The sequence below is a fragment of the Sphaerodactylus townsendi genome, linkage group LG02, assembly GCF_021028975.2.
Source record: "Sphaerodactylus townsendi isolate TG3544 linkage group LG02, MPM_Stown_v2.3, whole genome shotgun sequence".
In the NCBI taxonomy this organism is placed as follows: Eukaryota; Metazoa; Chordata; class Lepidosauria; order Squamata; family Sphaerodactylidae; genus Sphaerodactylus; species Sphaerodactylus townsendi.
The window spans coordinates 19,073,700-19,092,863 of NC_059426.1; the positions used below are offsets into that span (position 1 = coordinate 19,073,700).

Sequence of the window (19,164 nt, forward strand, 5' to 3'; positions counted from 1 at the left end):
CTTTCCTCATAAAATGCTTTCACAGAGGAAGAAGGAAGACAGACTGAAGATGGGTGGGTACTATATCCCCAACTGGAGGCAGAAAGATCAGCCTACTTCCTCCTTTCAGAGACTATTGTAGGAGAGTACCTAAACATTGCAGAATGCACTCCACTTCTCCAGTGAAAATGCCCTTTTATTGCATAGTGCAACTGTACATTTGATATTTTATGACATTTAAAAGTTTAAACTATTTTGTTATATTCAAACAAAACTTTTAATATTTAAGAAAGAGTACCCTATGCTACTGAAGCACATCATTGTTCATTATCTGAGAAAAAGGAAACATAAACATTGATTTTTAAAAATCAGTCAACTAAAAAAAGGTTTGTGATTTGGGCTCAGGAAAAGCCTTCATGCAGACACAGCATTAAGGACTGTCAAGAGTCCTATCATACACAAAGTATTCATTATGAACAAAATTAGTAAAAATTAGTAACAAAATTAATAACAATTAGTAAAAATTCGTACAAAACCAGTAACAATTAAATAAACATGTCTTAGAAAAGATCTCTACAGCATACAGACATTATTGTTATCCAATGCCGTAGGTTGTCTTTCACAATGAAATCCCCACATTACACAGTTCTTAGAAAGCATTTTGAGTGCAACCCTTGTCTTAAAAATCTACTCATTCAAAAAAAGAAAATTTTAACTGTGTGTAAAAGGCATATAATTTTCTCCCTTACTGCAGCTCCCTCTAACCCCCATGAACCTTCCTGGGGGTTGAGGAAGAACCATGTGGATCACTGGGCTAGAGTCAGGTGGGATAAAGGAGTGACACTGTCTCCTTCCTTCAGTGCAGCTGCACATGCAGAAGAAGGAGGAGGAACAATTTCAGTTCCTCCACCTTTCCTCACTCCTAGCAGCCTACCTCTGCACCTGTTCCTCTGTATGAATCCAGTAGTCCCTGGCTCAAGCCCCCTGGGAGTCAAATTTGTCAATGAAGAATGCAAGAACTTGACACTTTCTGCACACAGAAAAGTAGGTTACTGCTTGGGTTTTTCTAAAGTTCACCAAAATTGGACAGGGGGAAAAGAAATCCTTGGAAGACAATGCCCCCGAGGCCTAGTGCAACTTTAAATCCCCTCCCAGCTGATCTCCCCAGCCAATACTCTGCCCATACTCCACCATAAAAAACCTTAGGCAAGACTTTTCATGGTTAGAGATGAATGGATACACATGTCATGGACAGTCCTCCCTCCCTGTCTATGCCCACCTCACCTGACAATGAGGGGAAATTCTAGGGGTTTGAAAGCAAAAGCAGCCTGTCAAACCCCGCCCTCAACCTCCCCACCAGTAGTGAAGGGACAGCAACTGCAGCTCAGATGAGGAGGAAGAGCCAGCTGTCAGTAAAGAGGCATCAGACTCTAGACCAGTGATGGTGAACCTATGGCACGGGTGCCAGAGGTGGCACTCAGAGCCCTCTCTGTGGGCACGTGCACACAAAATTGGTCATGTGGGGGTGAAAAATCACCCCCCACACACACACACATCTAGGCTGGCCTGGACCACCGAGCACGACATGCGTGCACCGTGGCGAGCAGGGAGGACTCGGCTGGTAGGCCTGATGCCTGTGCTCCGGGTGGCTGCTGCCTGAGGCACAGAGGAGGCAGAGATGCTAGAGAGGCACAGAGCGGTGCATGCAGGATTTGATGGCTAGAGCAGGCTGGCCCCTGCTCAAGCAGGTGGGGTGGAGGAAGAGGGAGCCAATCGGTTTTTTCTAAACTAAAACCTCAGCATTCAGGTTAAATTGCTGGGTTGGCACTTTGCGATAAATAAGTGGGGTTTGGGTTGCAATTCGGGCACTTGGTCTCAAAAGGGTTTGCCATCACTGCTCTGGACCCACCAACAGAAGAGCGGAGAGCGAGAGCCTCAACCCAAACAAGAAGCACTGTGCCATGCTGATAGGACCATATTTTTGGCCCTCCAATGATCCTGTGTGCTCTCAGAGCACACCACCAGCACCTCAAGCAAGCCGTCCCTCCAGCCCGTCTTCCTCCTTGGAGTAATGCCGCCAGAGACGGCACTTGGAGCTAGCTAAGTGCCGATCAGCTAGATCATCAGCGCGCCGACTGTAAGTAGCCTGCAGCAGCAGCTTCATGGGGCAAGACTTGCTGGGACAAGGTCCACAATTTGCAGGAACTGATAGAACACCATGTTATTAGGATTCACACCGGATTATAAGGTAATCCATTCAGTTGAAAGGGTTGTGAAGATTTAATTTTGTGTGTGTACACAAATCTGACTTATAGTGACCAATGCAAGAAAAATTCACAGGTGGTTCACCATTGCCTGCTTCCAAGTCATGACGATGGTATTCCTTGGAGGTTGCCCATCCAAATGGTAACCAGGTCCAACGCTGATTAGCTTCTGAGAGCTGAGATCAGGCTACCCTAGGGCTGCCGAAGTCAGTGGAGGTTTGATTACTGGCCTCTATTTATATTTCATGTATCATAACAAAAAAGTTAAAGGAATCTAGTTAATATTTAAAATTATTTATTGTTGGTATATGCAGCAAAATATCATTTTATTTCTCTGAGGGAAAATGCACTGGAGCAGAACCTAGTCTATTTCATTTCTTAGTTTGCAATTAGAGCCATATAAAGTGCACTTTTCAAACAGTGAAACTGTAAACATGGACTCTTATGGTCTATCCCTTCTGGCACCCAATTCCTAGTGCTTTCTTCCAACTTTTCCCACCAAAATATTCCACATTTTGTTCAAGAACAACACTTTTAAAAGCAGAAATTAGGCAAACTCAATTTATGCAAGCATGCTTATTTTTACATAAATTTAATCCATATATTAAATTTAGCATTCCTTGAAAAGGGTGACATTTGTTTGAAGTCAGAGTTCACACTACTCAACATATCATATTCTACTCTGTTCCGTATTGGCTCTCCAACCAACACTGCATTAAGTTTCAATCCTTTTAATCTAATGATGGAATTCTACCCTGATCATCATTTTGCAAAAATGTACAAAAGAAAATCACGTTATCACCAGATTAAGCCCTATTTTCATAATCACTAATTTGTCATCCCAGTGTGACACATTAAAAGGAGTTTAAAATTACTTCAAAACATTCCCCAATGCAGTGAGTTACAGCTGGTTTCTGTTAGTCGCATAGTCGAACTGAATGAAGTAGAGTCAGACATTAAAGATATTAGCATGTATAGTTTAATACCAAATAGTTAGATGTCTCTACAGAATGAGCAGTCTCGAATAAAGAGTTACAATAAGAACCCTCAGTTTTTAACATTATGTGTACAAAACAAGAGTCATTCTCCAGAGCCTTAATGCCTGCACATATGTCAACTGACCTGCCAATATGCGTAGTAAAAATCATCAATTGTTCTGGTCTTCACTGGTCACTGCATTTTGCAATATGCTGTCTCAGACAGTGAGCTTTCCATTTCACTTCCAACCATTATTTACTTGTGACTCTCACTGCTTCCTTGTGACTGTCTGTAAAAATATACGCCCTTCTCATAAATCCATGTCCAAAACTACTACTTTTTTTCCTTCCGAACAGTGCTCAGTAGCCAGCACAAAAAGGACAGGGAGAAAAGTCTAGTTACGTTATGTTTTACACTGATCAAGGCAGCCACTTACAATATTCATGAAGCATCAGCACTTACTCATTTATCCCAGGTATAAACTGTTTTTTTTAAAGGCTATGAAATAGAGCAAGCATCTTTCATCGATCTTTGATTTTATTTGTAATAGTTACTCACTACGCCTGCAATCAAGTGCATGCTTATCAGGGAGTAATTCCTCCTCCTCCCCCCCCGCCCCACACAAACTTTTGAGACTTATTTGAGTAAATATACACTGAAACGTAACTTCCACATCTGGGATTTCCCATTGCTTACTTAGCTAACTTGCAAATTTAGAACTTGAGGTAGTCACTAAAGCTATTCTTTGAATAATGTGTATTCTCACCTCTCAGGCACCTTATAACAGAATTAAATACAAAAAAAACCAATAAAACAGAAGTTCAGTAACATCCTAAAGATTATCAACATTTATTTCAGCTTTTGTGAGAGAAAGGCCACTGATGCAGGGAAGAAAAAATAATTTTATTTAGGAAAAATGCAGAAGAGGAAGGGCCAAAGGAGCAGGGAGCAGAGAAATAATTGATTTTTTTTTTTGCTTGAATCTGAGGAAGTGGCCTCTGACTCACAAATTTAAGGTGTCATAGGATTTCTGTTACATTTTGCTTCAATACTTGAACACAGCTATTCCTCTGAAATGCAAAACATACAACGTAAATATCAGAACCATAACTCCATTCTCCCTCCAAAAGCCGAAAACACATTAATGAAAACTGTCATTTATTTACGCTCCACCTTTCTCACGGAGATCAGTCATGCAAAAAATATAGGATAGTAACATCAGCAGAACTCAGAGCAAAGATTTACAAAACCCAAAACCTAAGATAACACAAGCCACCTAATAATCCAGTTTAAAAAAAAACAGGTAACTTTATCTGCTGCCAGAAGATAATCAAATCCAGCACCAGGTAAACAGCTGATGGAAGGACATTCTAAAGTTAAGGTACCACAATGAAATCTTCTGGCTGTCAGTTCTGCAACAGCTACTGATGCAAAATGAAGCAAGGCTTGTGATACAGGTCTTATCTGCCAGCCCAGAAACCATGAGCATAGACAATCTTTCAGGTATCCCAGCCATCTAAGGCTTCAAAAGTCAAAAGCAACACCTTCAGCTGAACCTGGAAGCAGCCAATGCAGTTGTTTTAAGACAGGTATGCAGTGGCGTATTTACCTAGGAAACATGGGGTACCCTATGACCCCGGGCGCCCCCTAGTGGAGGGTGCAAAAATTTCAGGTTCATTTGTGTGTTTTGTATTTTTTAGTATTTTTCAGTTTTCGGCCGGCAGGGGACACAGTTTTGGGCTAGCAGCACCATAATTTCACGGATCTTTCAGGAGACCCTCCTGATGATACCTCCCAGGTTTGGTGAGGTTTGGTTCAGGGGGTCCAAAGTTATGGACTCCCAAAAGGGGTGCCCCATCCCCCATTGTTTCCAATGGGAGCTAATAGAAGATGGGGGCTACACCTTTGAGGGTTCATAACTTTCGACCCCTTGAACCAGACTTCACCAAACCTGGGTGGTATCATCAGGAGAGTCTCCTAAAGATACCCTGAAAGTTTGGTGCTGCTAGCTTAACAATTGCACCCCTGACAGCAGGCACCCTCCAAATTTCCCCAGATTCTCCTTTTAAATCTACCCCCTTCGGCATGAACTTAAAGGGAGAATGTGAGGTCCCCAGTTTAAACATTGAAAGTGATGCTGTTTCAGGGTGGGGGAGAACCCACCCCAAAACAGCAGATTCTCCCTTTAAGGTAGATTTAAAAGAAGAATCTGGGCTCCCTAGTTTAAACACCATTGAAAGTGATGCTGTTTGGGGTGGATTCCACTGGAGATGTTTTGTGAGAGATGATGCTGACATGTTTGGTAAATGTTTCGCTGGGGGTGATTTGTGAAAGATTTACATGCTTAATACCCACTTGCATTGGCTTGAAGCTGTTTCTCAGGCTAACAACCTACCTCATAGGGTTGGTGTGAGGACAAAATTAGGAAAAGAGTTGGTAGGGAGAGAGCCATGTATGTTTTGCTGGGCGTGGGGGGTGTTTTGTGAGCTGGTGCAAAAAATCATTGTTTGGTCATGGCGGGGAAGGGTTTGTGTGTTTGGCACATGGGGGGGCAAACTCAAGTTTTGTCCCCCGGCTCCAGTTGCTTAGATACACCTCTGCAGGTATGTAATATGTGCAGTGGTTAACAATCTGGCTGCTACATTCTGCACTGACTACAACTTCCAAATCATCTTCAAGGTAGCCCCAAGTAAAGTTTACTCAGAATCTCATAAGTGGATAAACAATAAGCAGCAGCTTTAATTGTAACAATGGGCAAACCAGCAATTTCCCATTACTTGTTTTCTTTGGTAAATTAACAAATTAAACTATGGGTGGTCCAAGGGGGTTCAAGTTGGGGGGGTGCCAATTACCAGCTCTTGATGGCATGCAACTGAACCCTACACCAACTATTAGAAGCTTGGGAGTGCTCCCAGACTCCATCTTGACAAAGGAGGTTCAGATTGTACAGGTAGTTCCACTGGCATTCTACCATATACAAGACAACCAGAACTAAACCAAAATTAGAACATGGATCAAAACATGGAAATGCTCAATAAATTTAATCCAAAAGAACAAACTCTGCTCCAAGAAAACTAATATCACAAACGCAGTTAGAGAACAATGTACCATCCATGAATCTAGTCAGTGAAACTCAGCTAGAGATGGTTTTGCACAAAAGAATCAATAGAAGTCCAAACAATATGCATCATAGCAGAACAAGCAAGCTGGTCAATATTTCTCTCTTTTCATGGAAGCAGGTCCACTTCTTCAGCCTTTCACAGCATGTTGCTTGCCCTTAATTATACTGGAACTCTACTGATTAAATATACAATTAAGTATAATTATATATGGAATACTAGATTATATCTAAGTAAGGAGGCACTGAGCACTTTAATAATAAGCATAATATTATTGTTTTAATATACTTATGTACCTGTGTATTTATTGGTTTGAATATACCCAGTGGGTGTAATAGAACAGCTGAATCAAACTTCAGGGCACAGCGAAAAGGGCAGGTGTCATTTGCTTTCTTCTCCCAAAACATTTGGGAAAAGATTGGGGGAGGAGATTTTGTGGACTTGTTCCTGGCAGTGAAAGTGCTCTGACGGCTCCCAGATCTGTTCTGAAGAGCAAGCCGCTGTTGGGGAAAGAGAGACAGACCATCCTGGGACATTACAACATTAGGTTCAAGGCTTTGGTCCTCACCTTCAAAGCCCTAAATGGTCCGGGACCATCTCCCGAAAAGCACTGTGATCCACAAATGAAAATCTGCTGGTGATCCCTGGCCCAAAATATGTTTGATTAGCCTCAATCACGGCAAGGGCATTTTTCAGCCCTGGCCCCATGCTGGTGGAACGCTCTGCCAGTGAGACCATGGCCCTGCAGGACTTGATGCAGTTCCGCAGGACCTGTAAGACAGAGTTTTTCCACCAGACATACAGTGGAGGCAGCTACAGGTTTCCAACAGTTTGGCCTCCTCCCCTCTTATTTTTCCCTCCTATCAGGAACTAGGGCGCTATCAGACTTAAGAGTGATTTTAATTGTTTTTAATTATGTATTATTAAGTTGGTATGATTTTATGTATTATTAAGGATGTCAGGAGGCTCCCCAAACCTGTGAGTGGAAGGGCAGAATGCAAGTCCAATAAATAAATAAAAATTAAAAAACCAATTTTATTAGGAACCTATCATATTTTCTGTCATCTGAAAGTGTCACTGTATTTAGTGTTACCTTTTCTATTTTGGACCATGGAAGATGTTTACACAGCATAACAAACAACCAAAAGGATTAGGCAGAAAAATCATGCACACATTTGGCTTATCTGGACAAAAACTTAATAGCTTGGGTTTCAGACTACTTTTATCCCCCAACAATACTTTCCTCGCTTTCAGGAACACTGAGTGAAATTTTTCAAGGCTTTTTTGGAGGTTGTGATAGCAGCCCATCTCGCCATTTCACACAATCGTTATGGCAATCGCCCTCAGGCCAAAATGCTAGAATACATTTTCAATAATTCTGATTGAATGGAAGAATTCTCTCAAGCCTATCAGCTCTCACACAGCGCAGCAAGACAGTCCCCCCCACAAAAAAAGTTTTATTTATTTTCTCTGTGTGTTACAATGAAAAACATTCTGTTCAGTCTGAATCATAAAGATAGATATGGGAACTCAAGACACGATGGTGGAAGCATGGGACAGACAGAAAGTCAGATCGCCTACCAAATTGTCTCTGAACACATTGGATTCCATTTGATATCAACATCCAATTGACAGGGTTAGTCATCCAGTGATATGAATGGAACACAGTACATCCTCCCGTTATACTGTTTTAACTGTTCTGTCTTTTCTACATGCTTTCTGTACTACAGCCACCATCTTTAAATTGCCATAATTTCTCTCACCATGCCTATGCTTTCACAAACGCCAACTTGCTGTAAGGAACATAGAAACTGGTATATGTTTTACTGCTCCAAGGAGTCTCCTTGAGAACATGTTGCATTGTTTTACACTGCAGCTATATCTAGAAAGCAACAGAGGTTCCAGCATATTTATCTACACTTCAGCCCATGTTGCTCTCTGAGTCAGAATCACATGTGATATAATTGTCAGCAACTATATCTAGGAAACAGAGGTTTCGGAATCCTTATCTATAATTCAGCTAACACTGATCTCCGAGTCAGAATCACACTGTGATGCAATGGACTTGTTAGAAAGTGAGATGGCAACCAATACTGCAAAACTGGCAAATATGCCCATGAACTCCCCTCACCAGTCCCTCACATAAAGTCCAGAATAATTCAGCTTAACACATGTTGAAATGAAGTCTAGGGCATCAGGTACAAGATCCCTGTGTTCTGAGGTTTGCCAAGAATGTTTATAAATTTGCCCCTCTCGCTGAAGATAAATGTAATGATATCACAATGAAATAAAGCCACGTTTACGATCCACATCTTATTCATCATTCTGCCAGTACATACAAGAATAAAAGTCACAGTAGTGTCACTATGTCAAATCTTCCTCTGACCTTTTCTCTATCAGATATTCTCCCTGTTCACATCAGATTTATCAAAAGAAACCCTTAAGCACACAAAATCCCAGTCAGCAGGCATGAAGCTACTTAATTCTATCAACCTGCAGCACCAAGGACTGCATACCACAGGATAACACATCCAAGATTAACCCCATCGCCCAACTTCAACATGATAAAAGAATGAATGTGGTGAGGAACATGCAGTCGCTAATCAGATCCAGTGTGAACTGTAGACTGCAAGAAACTGCGTTTAGCTATCTGTTCGCATATTTAGATATGAGCATACTTTCCCAGAATGATACTGGGGTTTTTTTTTCCTGGCGTACAGTAGAAACACCACCCACCCACCCATCCATCCATCTCACTCATTCCCACACCACAGAAGGAGCGTGGAGCCGTGGCAGCAATCTCACTTGACAACATCAACGGACAGTTGCTATATCAGCATTGCAAAAAAAGATCAAGAAAGCAGTATAGTCAGTGGCCTAGCATTTTGAATTAAAGGATCTACTGGTATCCTAATGTTGGGAACCTTCCGAAACCTTGGGGAAAGGAGGACTTCTTTTTTTAAAAAAATTAAAACTGGTGCATTTAGCACCCCACGCATGGAGGAAAAAACACACAGGGAAATCAGAAGACTTTCGAATATAGGGCTCATCGGAGGCTTCCACAGCAAATCAGTGGACTCAGACTGAAGTAACTCTGGATAGGACTGCAGGGGGTGAATTCTCCCGGACCAGCGTCAGCCAAGAATCACCTTCTGCATCAAAACATATCAGCCAAAAAGGAAAGCGTTACCTACATCCCAGACCATCTCTGGGGCCCCAGGCGTTTAACACTGCATTGGGGCTGGGGGGATCCAGCGCCCGCCCCCCCCGCCCCGCCAGCCTGCAACCTGCAACCCCACTCCTCCAACGCAGGGCTGAGCTCCTGCTTAGCCCTTGACCGCCCCACACACACACACTTCGGGGAACCGCGAAACGCCCCCCACCCCGTCCATCCTGGGCCTCCATATAGTCGATTTTTGAAATATATATATAATAATCAACGGGGGTGACGTGTGTGGGTGTAGGGGAGTGCCACCGATACCACGACCCCACATTCACGCGCAATGGGCAACAGCGGAGCCATCTGCCTCAGCGCCACACGGGGTGGGGGGAGGAGAGGATGTCGGGGCGCCCCCCCCCCTTCCATACCTGTATGTAGTTGGTCTCGCAGTACTCGGCGACCCGCTCGAGGTTGGTGTAGCTGTCGAACAGGGCCCGGCGCCCTCCCGGGATCTCCTCCTCCAGCAGCATCTGCAGCTCCGCCATCTTCACATCGTCGCGCGCGCTCCGCCCCGCCCCTCTCTCTCTCTCTCTCTCTCTGCCCCCCTTCCGCGTGCAGCCAACCGCCCCCTCGTGCCCTGCCCCCCTTCGACCAACCTCCCCTACACGCACACAAATTCACACACACACAACTCCTCACTCGCTTCCTCCTCCTCCCCTTTATTGACCGCCCCCAGCCCAGGCTGCGGTGCTCCCCCCCCTCCCCCACCCGGAGAGGAACCCCGCCAACCACCCTAACGGTCCCTCAGTGGGGGCGCGGCGTAACCGACCAACAGCGGCCGCTTGTACTGCGCAGGCGCCGGAGCCTTCCACGATGCCGGCCTCTCTCCTCTCCTCCTCTCCCCCCCCCCTCCCGCATCCCCTCACACAGCCGCGCGCGGTTCACACTTCCGGTGCCTGCAAACCGGCGTGTCAGTGCGGAGGGGAGGGGAGGCGCCCCGTTGTCCTTGCCTTCAGGAGAGGCTTCTTGTAGGCTGCACGAGCTCCCACTCCCCTTCCCCCCCCCCCGTCCCAATTCGTAGTGCGGTGGAGGGATATGCGATAGACCAGTGATGGCAAACCTTTTCGAGACCGAGTGCCCAAATTGCAACCCAAAACCCACTTATTTATCGCAAAGTGCCAACACGGCAATTTAACCTGAATACTGAGGTTTTCGTTTAGGAAAAACGGTTGGCTCCAAGGCACGAATTACTCGGGAGTAAGCTTGGTGAAGCAACCATGCAAATCTTCGAATGGGTGAATCACGACCCTAGGAGGGTTTACTCGGAAGCAAGCCCCATTGCCAGTAACCGAGCTTACTCCCAGGTAAAGGATTGTGCCTAGGCCAGCCTAGGTGTGTGTGGGGGGGGGGTGATTTTCTGCCCCGTCCACATGATGAACTCTGGGCACGCATGCCCACAGAGAGGGCTCTGAGTGTCACCTCTGGCACCCGTGCCATAGGTTCGCCACCACTGCGATAGACTATAGAAGAATGTTTATTGAGAAGCAGTGGTGAATGCACCCTATTGTGCATATGTGCTTCATCCCCCCACACATATCCCCCCCATATGTGTCTCATCCCTCTTTCAGGTACGGACAGGGGGCCAAGATTTATTTTATCCTTAGCAAACATTTGCAGTTCATGCAGGTCAGGCCTCGGCAAGCTCATTCAGATTTAACAGGGTAGCCGTCCTCCAAATCAGACCTGGAATGCTCATTCAGAAAGAAGACTCTTTAAGTTGCATGGGTTTTACTCCCTGGGTTGCAGGTTGCCACTGGTAATAAGTTACAGTGAGAACTATCGGGCTGACTGCTGAGTAGATGTAAGCAGCCAGTCTCATAGTTAGCCTTCTTATGAAGTTGGCCCTAGTCCGAGTGATCTTCAACATAGAATCATAAAGTTGGAAGAGGCCACAAGGGCCATCAAGCCAACCCCCTGCCAGGCAGCAACACACAATCAAAGCCCTCCCAACAGATGGCCATCCAGCCTGTGTTTAAAAACCGCCAAAGAAGGAGACTCCGCCACTCTCCCAGGCAACGCATTCCACTGTAAAACAGCCCTTATGCTGTTAGGAAGTTTTTCCTAACGATTACATGGAATCTCTTTTCCTGCACTTTGAATCCATTACTCCTTGTCCCAATCTCTGGAGCAGCAGAAAAACAAGCTTGCTCCATCTTCAAAAGGTGGTTTGGGATCCTTGGACAGATTGCAAAGCACTTCTTGTTGCATGATGAGGCCCTGTATGGCTGCCATTTTTCATCCGTTGCCTTGTGGAAGGGCTTGCTGCATACATAGGGTTGCCATCCTCAAGGTGGGGAATGAAGATCTCCCAGAATTAATGCTGATGTCTCAACCCAGAGTTGGCAACCCTACTGGATAGAAAATAAGCAGGCTGTTCCTCCTGCCTTTTTTTTTGCACCCATACAAAGCAACATGGAGCAAGGCTTTTCTGTGGTTCTGACTGATAGCTTGTTCCTTGCTGCAGTATATCTCCTGGTGCTTGAGAGTCTCTTGTCCCCAGGCCTTTGTGTCTTCCTCATGGTCCTGACCATGACCCAGTGAGCTCATCAGTCTAGTCCCTCTTCCTTTGTAGCTCAGTGAGTCCTGGATCTGAGAAGCATGAAGACCAGCCCCGGGGTTGGTTCTTAAATGTGCCATAAGACATATTTTTGATGCAACCATTCTGACACAGCTGCTGCTCTGGGAAGTCCAGCCTATTGGGGAGTCTGGCAGTCTTGTCAAGAGTCATTAGATGTAATCGGCTCCAGTCCGCAAATACTTAACCCACAATAAGGCTGCCATTAAGATGGCACAAGATTTGTTCCCATCTCATTTGAAGGATTCCTTCATCACAAGTGACATTTATTAACCACCAACAGTATGCCAGGTGTTACAGAAGGTACACCTTGGGGACCCTGGCCAATTTTTGGTTTCAGTCCATGGATTCTTGCAAATAAATACAAACACACACACACACACACACAGGGTGCTCAGTAGCAGACATTCCACACATCATTGGCAATCTCCTAGATTTTTGCTTGCCTTGTCTTGCTCCATACATTTAAAATGTACCAGCTGACCTTGAGGTTTTTAGAAAAGGAATAAGTAGACCACACAAGATGGAAGTCAGCTCAGCCCTGCTGTACAAAAAAAGAGCATGCCTGGCTCATAAAAATCTTAATATAATTCTTTGAAGAATGTTGTTTACTATTTTACTTAAATACAAGTTTTCCTCTTATTTCTTTCCCACAAGAAAGGGTTTTTGGAGCTTTCTTTTTTTCTGGACTTTCTGGACTTCATGATAGTGAACAAAGGTCGTTATGTCAATGTGAAAGACTTCAAACATGAATATACATTTCCCCTACTGGAATTGATCTATTTATTTATTTAGATTTAAATTCCACTCCCTAGAATAGCTGGACTTGGGGTAGGTAACAAGTTAAACACACATTTAAAACCAGGAAGAGTTTAAAACAATTTAAACTCCATACAATGTTAAATGATAATAAAAACAGCGGCATAAGCTCCAGCAGAATTGGCGTGTGAGACTATTAGACCATCCACAAAGTAAACAGGGAGGGGGACCAAGGGAAGCATATGGGGGGGGCAGATAAGATATAGAAGGGGGGATTGCTTGGTGACTGATGGATGTAACAGACAGTGGTGGGATCCAAAAATTTTAGTAACAGGTTCCCATGGTGGTGGGATTCAAACAGTGGCGTAGCGCCAATGGGGCTGGGCGGGGCACAACGGGGGCATGGCCGGGCATTCCAGGGGCGGGGCATTGCTGGGCAGGACTGTGGCAAGGACGCAGTCACTGTGCCAGTCCTTGGGCATGAATGCACGCAGGTGCAGGCTGCCACGCACACCTGCTAGACTGCTTCAAGTTCTGCACGCTACTGCTGTGGAGCGGAGGAGGGGCGTAACTAAGGCAAAAATCACATGGCAAAATCACCAATTAGTAACCCCCTCTCGGCACACACAAATAATTAGCAACCTACTCTCGGGAACCTGTGAGAACCTGCTGGATCCCACCTCTGGTTACAGAGCAGCTGAAAATCCTCAACCATGAGCCTGAACAAATATCTCCATCTTGCAGACTCAACCGAACGGGGAACTGAAAGCAGTTCCATTGGCCTTGCCCCCTGACTGGTAGAATTCTGTCTGAGGAGACCAGGACCCTGCGGACCTGGTCTCCTCAGACAGAATTCTACCAGTCAGGGGGCAAGGCCAATGGAACTGCTTTCAGGTCGGGAGCTTCCAGTAAATTTTGAGAAGCATCCTTGGAGGACATAGCAGGCGAGGTGCTCCCAGAGGTGTGAGGGTCCCAGACTGTTAAGGGTTTTAAAGATTAAAACCAGCACCTTGAAACTAACCCAGAAGCATATCAGCAACGGATGCAGCTGGTGGAGAACAGATTGCACAGAAACTCTCCAAGGGGTCCTTATTAAGACCCTCACAGCTGCATTCTGTAACAATGGAAGCTTCTGGAATAGCTCCTGGGACAGCCGCCCTACGTAGAAGTGAGTGACCATTACATGGATCGCTGTGGCAAAGTCAGAACGAGGCAGGAAGCTGATTGCTGAGCACGGCAAAGGTGATAAAAAGCTATCCTGGTAACAGTCAAGACCTGCAGTTTCATGGTCAGTGATGAATCTAGGACAACCCCCCAGACTCCTGGATGATGGTGTGAGCTCTAATTGCGTCCCATCCAGAGCTGGTGACTGTAGTCCCTGTCCTAATCCGGTCCAGCTCAGCTACAGGCCCTCCATCTGAGATTAAGTTTCAGCCAACTCAGTCTCAAGCACGGCCTCTAGGCAACTAGTCAGATCTGGGAAAGTGGTTGGATCTTGTCCAATGTCTAAAAAACTGGTTCTGTATGAAGGGCATTAAAACTGACTCCAGTTGCAGTGGAAAATGCGAAAACCTATGACAGTCACAAATATAAGTGGCATTTTTGGATGCTCAGACCATTCACAAAAATGCATATTAGGAGACAAATTTTCTCATTTGCTAATTCAGTTCATATTAGGCTTGTTTGGTAGACAATTTTCAAACACTTAGAAACACTGAAAATTGTGTGCGTGCGTGCGTGCGTGCGTGCGTGCGTGCGTGCGTGCGTGCGTGCGTGCGTGCGTGCGTGAAAAGTGCTGTCAAATCACAGCTGAGTTATGGCAACCCTGTAAGGTTTTCAAGGCAAGAGACATTCAAAGGTGGTTTGCCATTTTCTGCCTCTGCATAGCAACCCTGTTATTCCGTAGTGGACTCCCATCCAAGTACTAACCAGGGTTGAAGCTGCTTAGCTTCCAGTCCAACTAGCCTGGCCCATCCAGGTCAGGGTAAAATCACAGTAACACATATTAACTCCCTAAATACAATTTTCCAAGTATGTAAATTTTCTGGCTGTAGTGGGTTTCCCAGGCTGCGTGGCTGTGGTCTGGTAGTTTTTGCTTCGGACATTTCGCCTGTATTCATGGCTGGCATCGCCAGAGGCCTGTCAAGGTGAGATGCATTTCTCTCAGTGGCAATACCTACGTCTATTTTCATTTTCTTTGTTTGAATCCACTTTGCATTAGATGTTAAAATAATGGTTTTAAATTAAAAGTATTTAAAAAGAAAATCACAGTAACCTGCTAGGCATGAACGTCCAGGAGGTTAGAGAAACAGGTTCCTCCTAACCAAAGCGACACCATTCTAAACCTTTTACTTCAATGGAGATTAAAGGCTATAACTCTGCTAAGGCTGGCTGGAACGGAACATTCCTCTCTTGGCGTATATTCAAAACAGAATTATGCCTGTCTAATTCCGCTGACTTGAATAACTTCTCAGAGGAGCGCAGGGAGAGTTCCTTAACATCACACACCTTTCCAGATGTTTTCTTTCACACATTTTCTATATCCACCATGAGCAGTAGATCATTTTGATCTCCCTTCAAATCTGGAATGTATTTATTTAAAAGCATGATATATCAAAGATCTGAAAACAAATGTCCTTGAAGGTGAGAGGACCATTAATCAAAATCTATCTGAACCAGTAAAAATCTTAGGTAAGTTAAAATTATGCATCTATTGGATTCCTGTGTTATCTGAATCAAACAAAATATGCATAGCTACCTAGCTTCAGCATATTTTGCAGTCTCTTGGGATAAATGAGATTCTCCTGTTAATTTTTTTAACTGTCTTGTTGGTAGAGATTAATCATTAGTTTACATCCAAGAGGAACCCAGTGTGGTCCTAAGCAGAGCTATACCATCTGAGCCCATTGGTTTTAATGAATTTAGAAGGGTCTAACTCTGTTCAGGATTGCGCTGTAAATATGAAAGACTTTGCAAAGGCAAACAAGAAGAAGCTGGATATCCTGTTCAGTGTTGACGCAGTAACTGCTCAGCTGTCAAAGCTATGATTTATTGACTGTGTGTTTGTGGCACCCTTGTGAAAATCTCATTTGAGATAAAGTTACGAAGGAATTAAATAACTAAGATGCAACTTTTGAGCAGTTAATTTAGGACTAGCATTGTCCTAAATTAAACTGCTCTGGAGTAAGTCCGCATCCCCCATGGCAGGTGTAGCACTCTCCAAAAGGAAAAGAAAGAGGTGACAAAGGGACCTCGCTTTATTTATTATTATTATTATTATTATTATTATTATTATTATTATTATTATTATTATTATTATTATTATTCATTATACTTGTATACCGCCCTCCCCCGGAGGGCTCAGAGCGGTGGACAACAAAATACATGAATAGAGCACAGATAAAATCAATACATACTAAAATTAATTAATGATACTTATGGCTCTATACTCATTAAAACTAACCCCATTAAAATGCAGCTACCAAATATCAAGCACAACAGATGGCGACCTACTATCGGATCCTCTAAAAGAGGGGGGGAGGGGGGCGACAGGATCCACTGATGTTATGAGGAGGGGGGCCATCAGCGGCCGGTCTCCCCAAAGGCCTGGTGGAACAGCTCAGTCTTCCAAGCCCTGCGGAACTCATTAAGATCCCGCAGGGCTCGCACAGCTGGAGGAAGAGCGTTCCACCAGGCAGGGGCCAGAGCCGTAAAAGCTCTGGCCTGGGTGGAGGCCCGCCGCATCATTGAGGGGCCAGGGATCACCAGCAAATTGGCCTCTGCTGAACGCAGAGGCCGATTAGGGACATATTTTGTCCTGAGTCACCTTTGGTTATCCTGGCAGATTCCAAGTTCTCGTCTGGACTAGCAGTTTTGGGACAGTGCAAATGTAAAGCACAGTGAACCAGTAGCACCATTTCCAAAACTAATCTACTTTACAAATGTATATCAGTTTTATGCCGCTATCTCAGTGATGGCAAACCTTTTCGAGTCTGAGTGCCCAAACTGCAACCCAAAACCCACTTATTTATTGCAAGGTGCCAACACGGCAATTTAACCTGAATACTGAGGCTTTAGTTTAGAAAAAAACGGTTGGCTCCGAGGCATGTGTTACTCAGGAGTAAGCTTTGAGTGGTAGTCAGGTGGGAGTTTTGCTTTGAAGCAACCGTGCATCTCTTCCAACGGGTGAATCACGACCCTAGGAGGGTTTACTCAGAAGCAAGCCCCATTGCCAGCAACCCGAAGTTTACTCCCCAGGTAAAGGATTGCGCCTTTTGTTCTTTGCATGAAAATCAGTGGGGTTTAACAGCGTTTAACAGGGTTACCTACACTGCTTCCTCCAAACTTGGTCTTAGGTTTAATGCTAATAATCAAGCCCAGTGGCCCAGGCCAGCCTAGATGTGGGGGAGGGCACTCTGTTTGTGCGTGCCCACAGAGAGGGCTCTGAGTGCCACCTCTGGCACCCGTGCCATAGGTTCGCCACCACTGAGCTATCTGCAAACCTATGCAAAGTTACTCATATCCAAACTGTTGAAATCAATGGGCTTTGGCTGGGGTAACTCTATCTTGAGAGCCAGCATGGTGCAGTAGTTAAAAAGACAGACTAGGATCTGGGAAACCCAGGGTGAAATCCCTCTTCTTCCATGGAAGTTTGCTGGGTGACCTTGGGCCAGACAACACACACTTGGTCTAATCGGCCTCACAGCTATGTTGTGAGGATAAAACAAAGAGAACAATGTTGGAAGCTAATTCCCCTCTCCTCTGGGGAGGGGAGAAAGGATATAAATGAAGTAAATAAATAACTGACTATAGGAAACAAGTCTAGGCAGGTTAACTGAGAAATATCCTATTTTATTCGGTGGGGCTGACTCCTGGGATTGCAAACAGAGCTTTCTCATAAAGAATCCTAGGAACCTTTGGCTGCTAAAGTTCTAAGAATCCTCTGATTCTAAGGCACTTTTGCAAAACTTCATTTCCTAACAGTGCAGTCCTAAACAAAGTTCTATACCTTTCTAAGTTCGAAAGTTCAAAACCTTTGGGTGCTGTGTGGTTTCCGGGCTGTATGGCCGTGTTCTAGCAGCATTCTCTCCTGACGTTTCGCCTGCATCTGTGGCTGGCATCTTCAGAGGATCACGGCCATACAGCCCGGAAACCACACAGCACCGCAGAAGAATTGATTCGGTCATTGAAAATATACGGAAAGCATGCATTCCGGAAAGGCTTACCTTTCATTGGCATAAATGGTCTTGAAAGGGCGAAACTCAGCTTAGTTGTATGCAGAGTTATTATAGCCTAAAGCACAGGTGTCAAACTTGCAGCCCTCCAGATGTTATGGACTACATTTCCCATCATCCCCTGCCAGCATGATGCTGGCAGGGGATGATGGGAACTGTAGTCCATAAAATCTGGAGGGCCGCAAGTTTGACACCTATGGTAAAGCCTTAAACCTATTGCTTTCAATGGACTTAGATGGAAATAATTCTGTGTAGAAATGTCCTGTTCAGCCAGTTTAAATCTGCAGTGTAGATATGCCTCGTGTCTGAAAACAACCCATTTGGTTAGAAACTAGTAATGAAGCAGCCAGAACATCCAAGCTGGAGGACATGAGTACTGTGTTCAAGTTACACTGAATGCACACACAATCTTTGTACAGGGTGCATTTGATATTTCTTTATAAGTGCATTGTGTAATGTTCATGTTCATTCAACACATGCCCAGCTGAACATATGATTTAAACCCACATTCATCCAGGCTCTGGTCCCCAGTTTCATTTGAAATACAAACTCCCTTTTTTTCCCCTTACCAACTGCATACAGGTACCTGCAGATTGTACCTGCAATTTCTGTAACATGTGAACTGACTATGAAGTCTCCCTGTACCAGTCTTGCCAGGGGGGAGAGGCTAGAGTTCATAATGGTGCGCATCCCCCAATCGAAGCAGGGCGTGTTTGAGAGTGCAGTGGTTAGGATTTATTACTGTTGGCATCCAGATCGAAAGCCTCTGTTCTTAGACGAATTTAACTGATTATTGCAATCACATAAGACTATGCAGTGGGTCTTTTCCCCCATCACATTTTGATCAAGCCATCTCAGCATGATGTGTCAGCAATAATAAGTACATGCAAACACCCTAAACTGATCACTCATATTCTGATCCATAATCACTAATCTTAATGAAAATTGGGGTGGGAAATGGTATAGTATAGCTCAATCTTGTCAGATCTCCAAAGATATGTTGAATTGGTACTTGGATGGGAGCCCACTGAGGAAG

General features: G+C 44.6%; 1 protein-coding gene across 16 annotated transcripts in view; it reads right to left on the reverse strand.

The window, feature by feature from the left end:
* ABI2 (abl interactor 2) overlaps positions 1-10,106 on the reverse strand; it is a 61,610-nt gene extending 51,504 nt beyond the window's left edge. For 4 of the 16 annotated variants that reach the window (XM_048483674.1, XM_048483673.1, XM_048483669.1 and 1 more), the window contains exon 1: positions 9,929-10,106. In XM_048483674.1, the coding sequence (XP_048339631.1) occupies positions 9,929-10,045 (117 nt within the window). In that variant the 5' untranslated portion in view covers positions 10,046-10,106. The remainder of the gene's footprint in view (positions 1-9,928) is intronic. The other 12 variants (XM_048483682.1, XM_048483681.1, XM_048483678.1 and 9 more) reach the window with 4 other exon arrangements.
* Between the last annotated feature and the right edge of the window lie 9,058 nt (positions 10,107-19,164).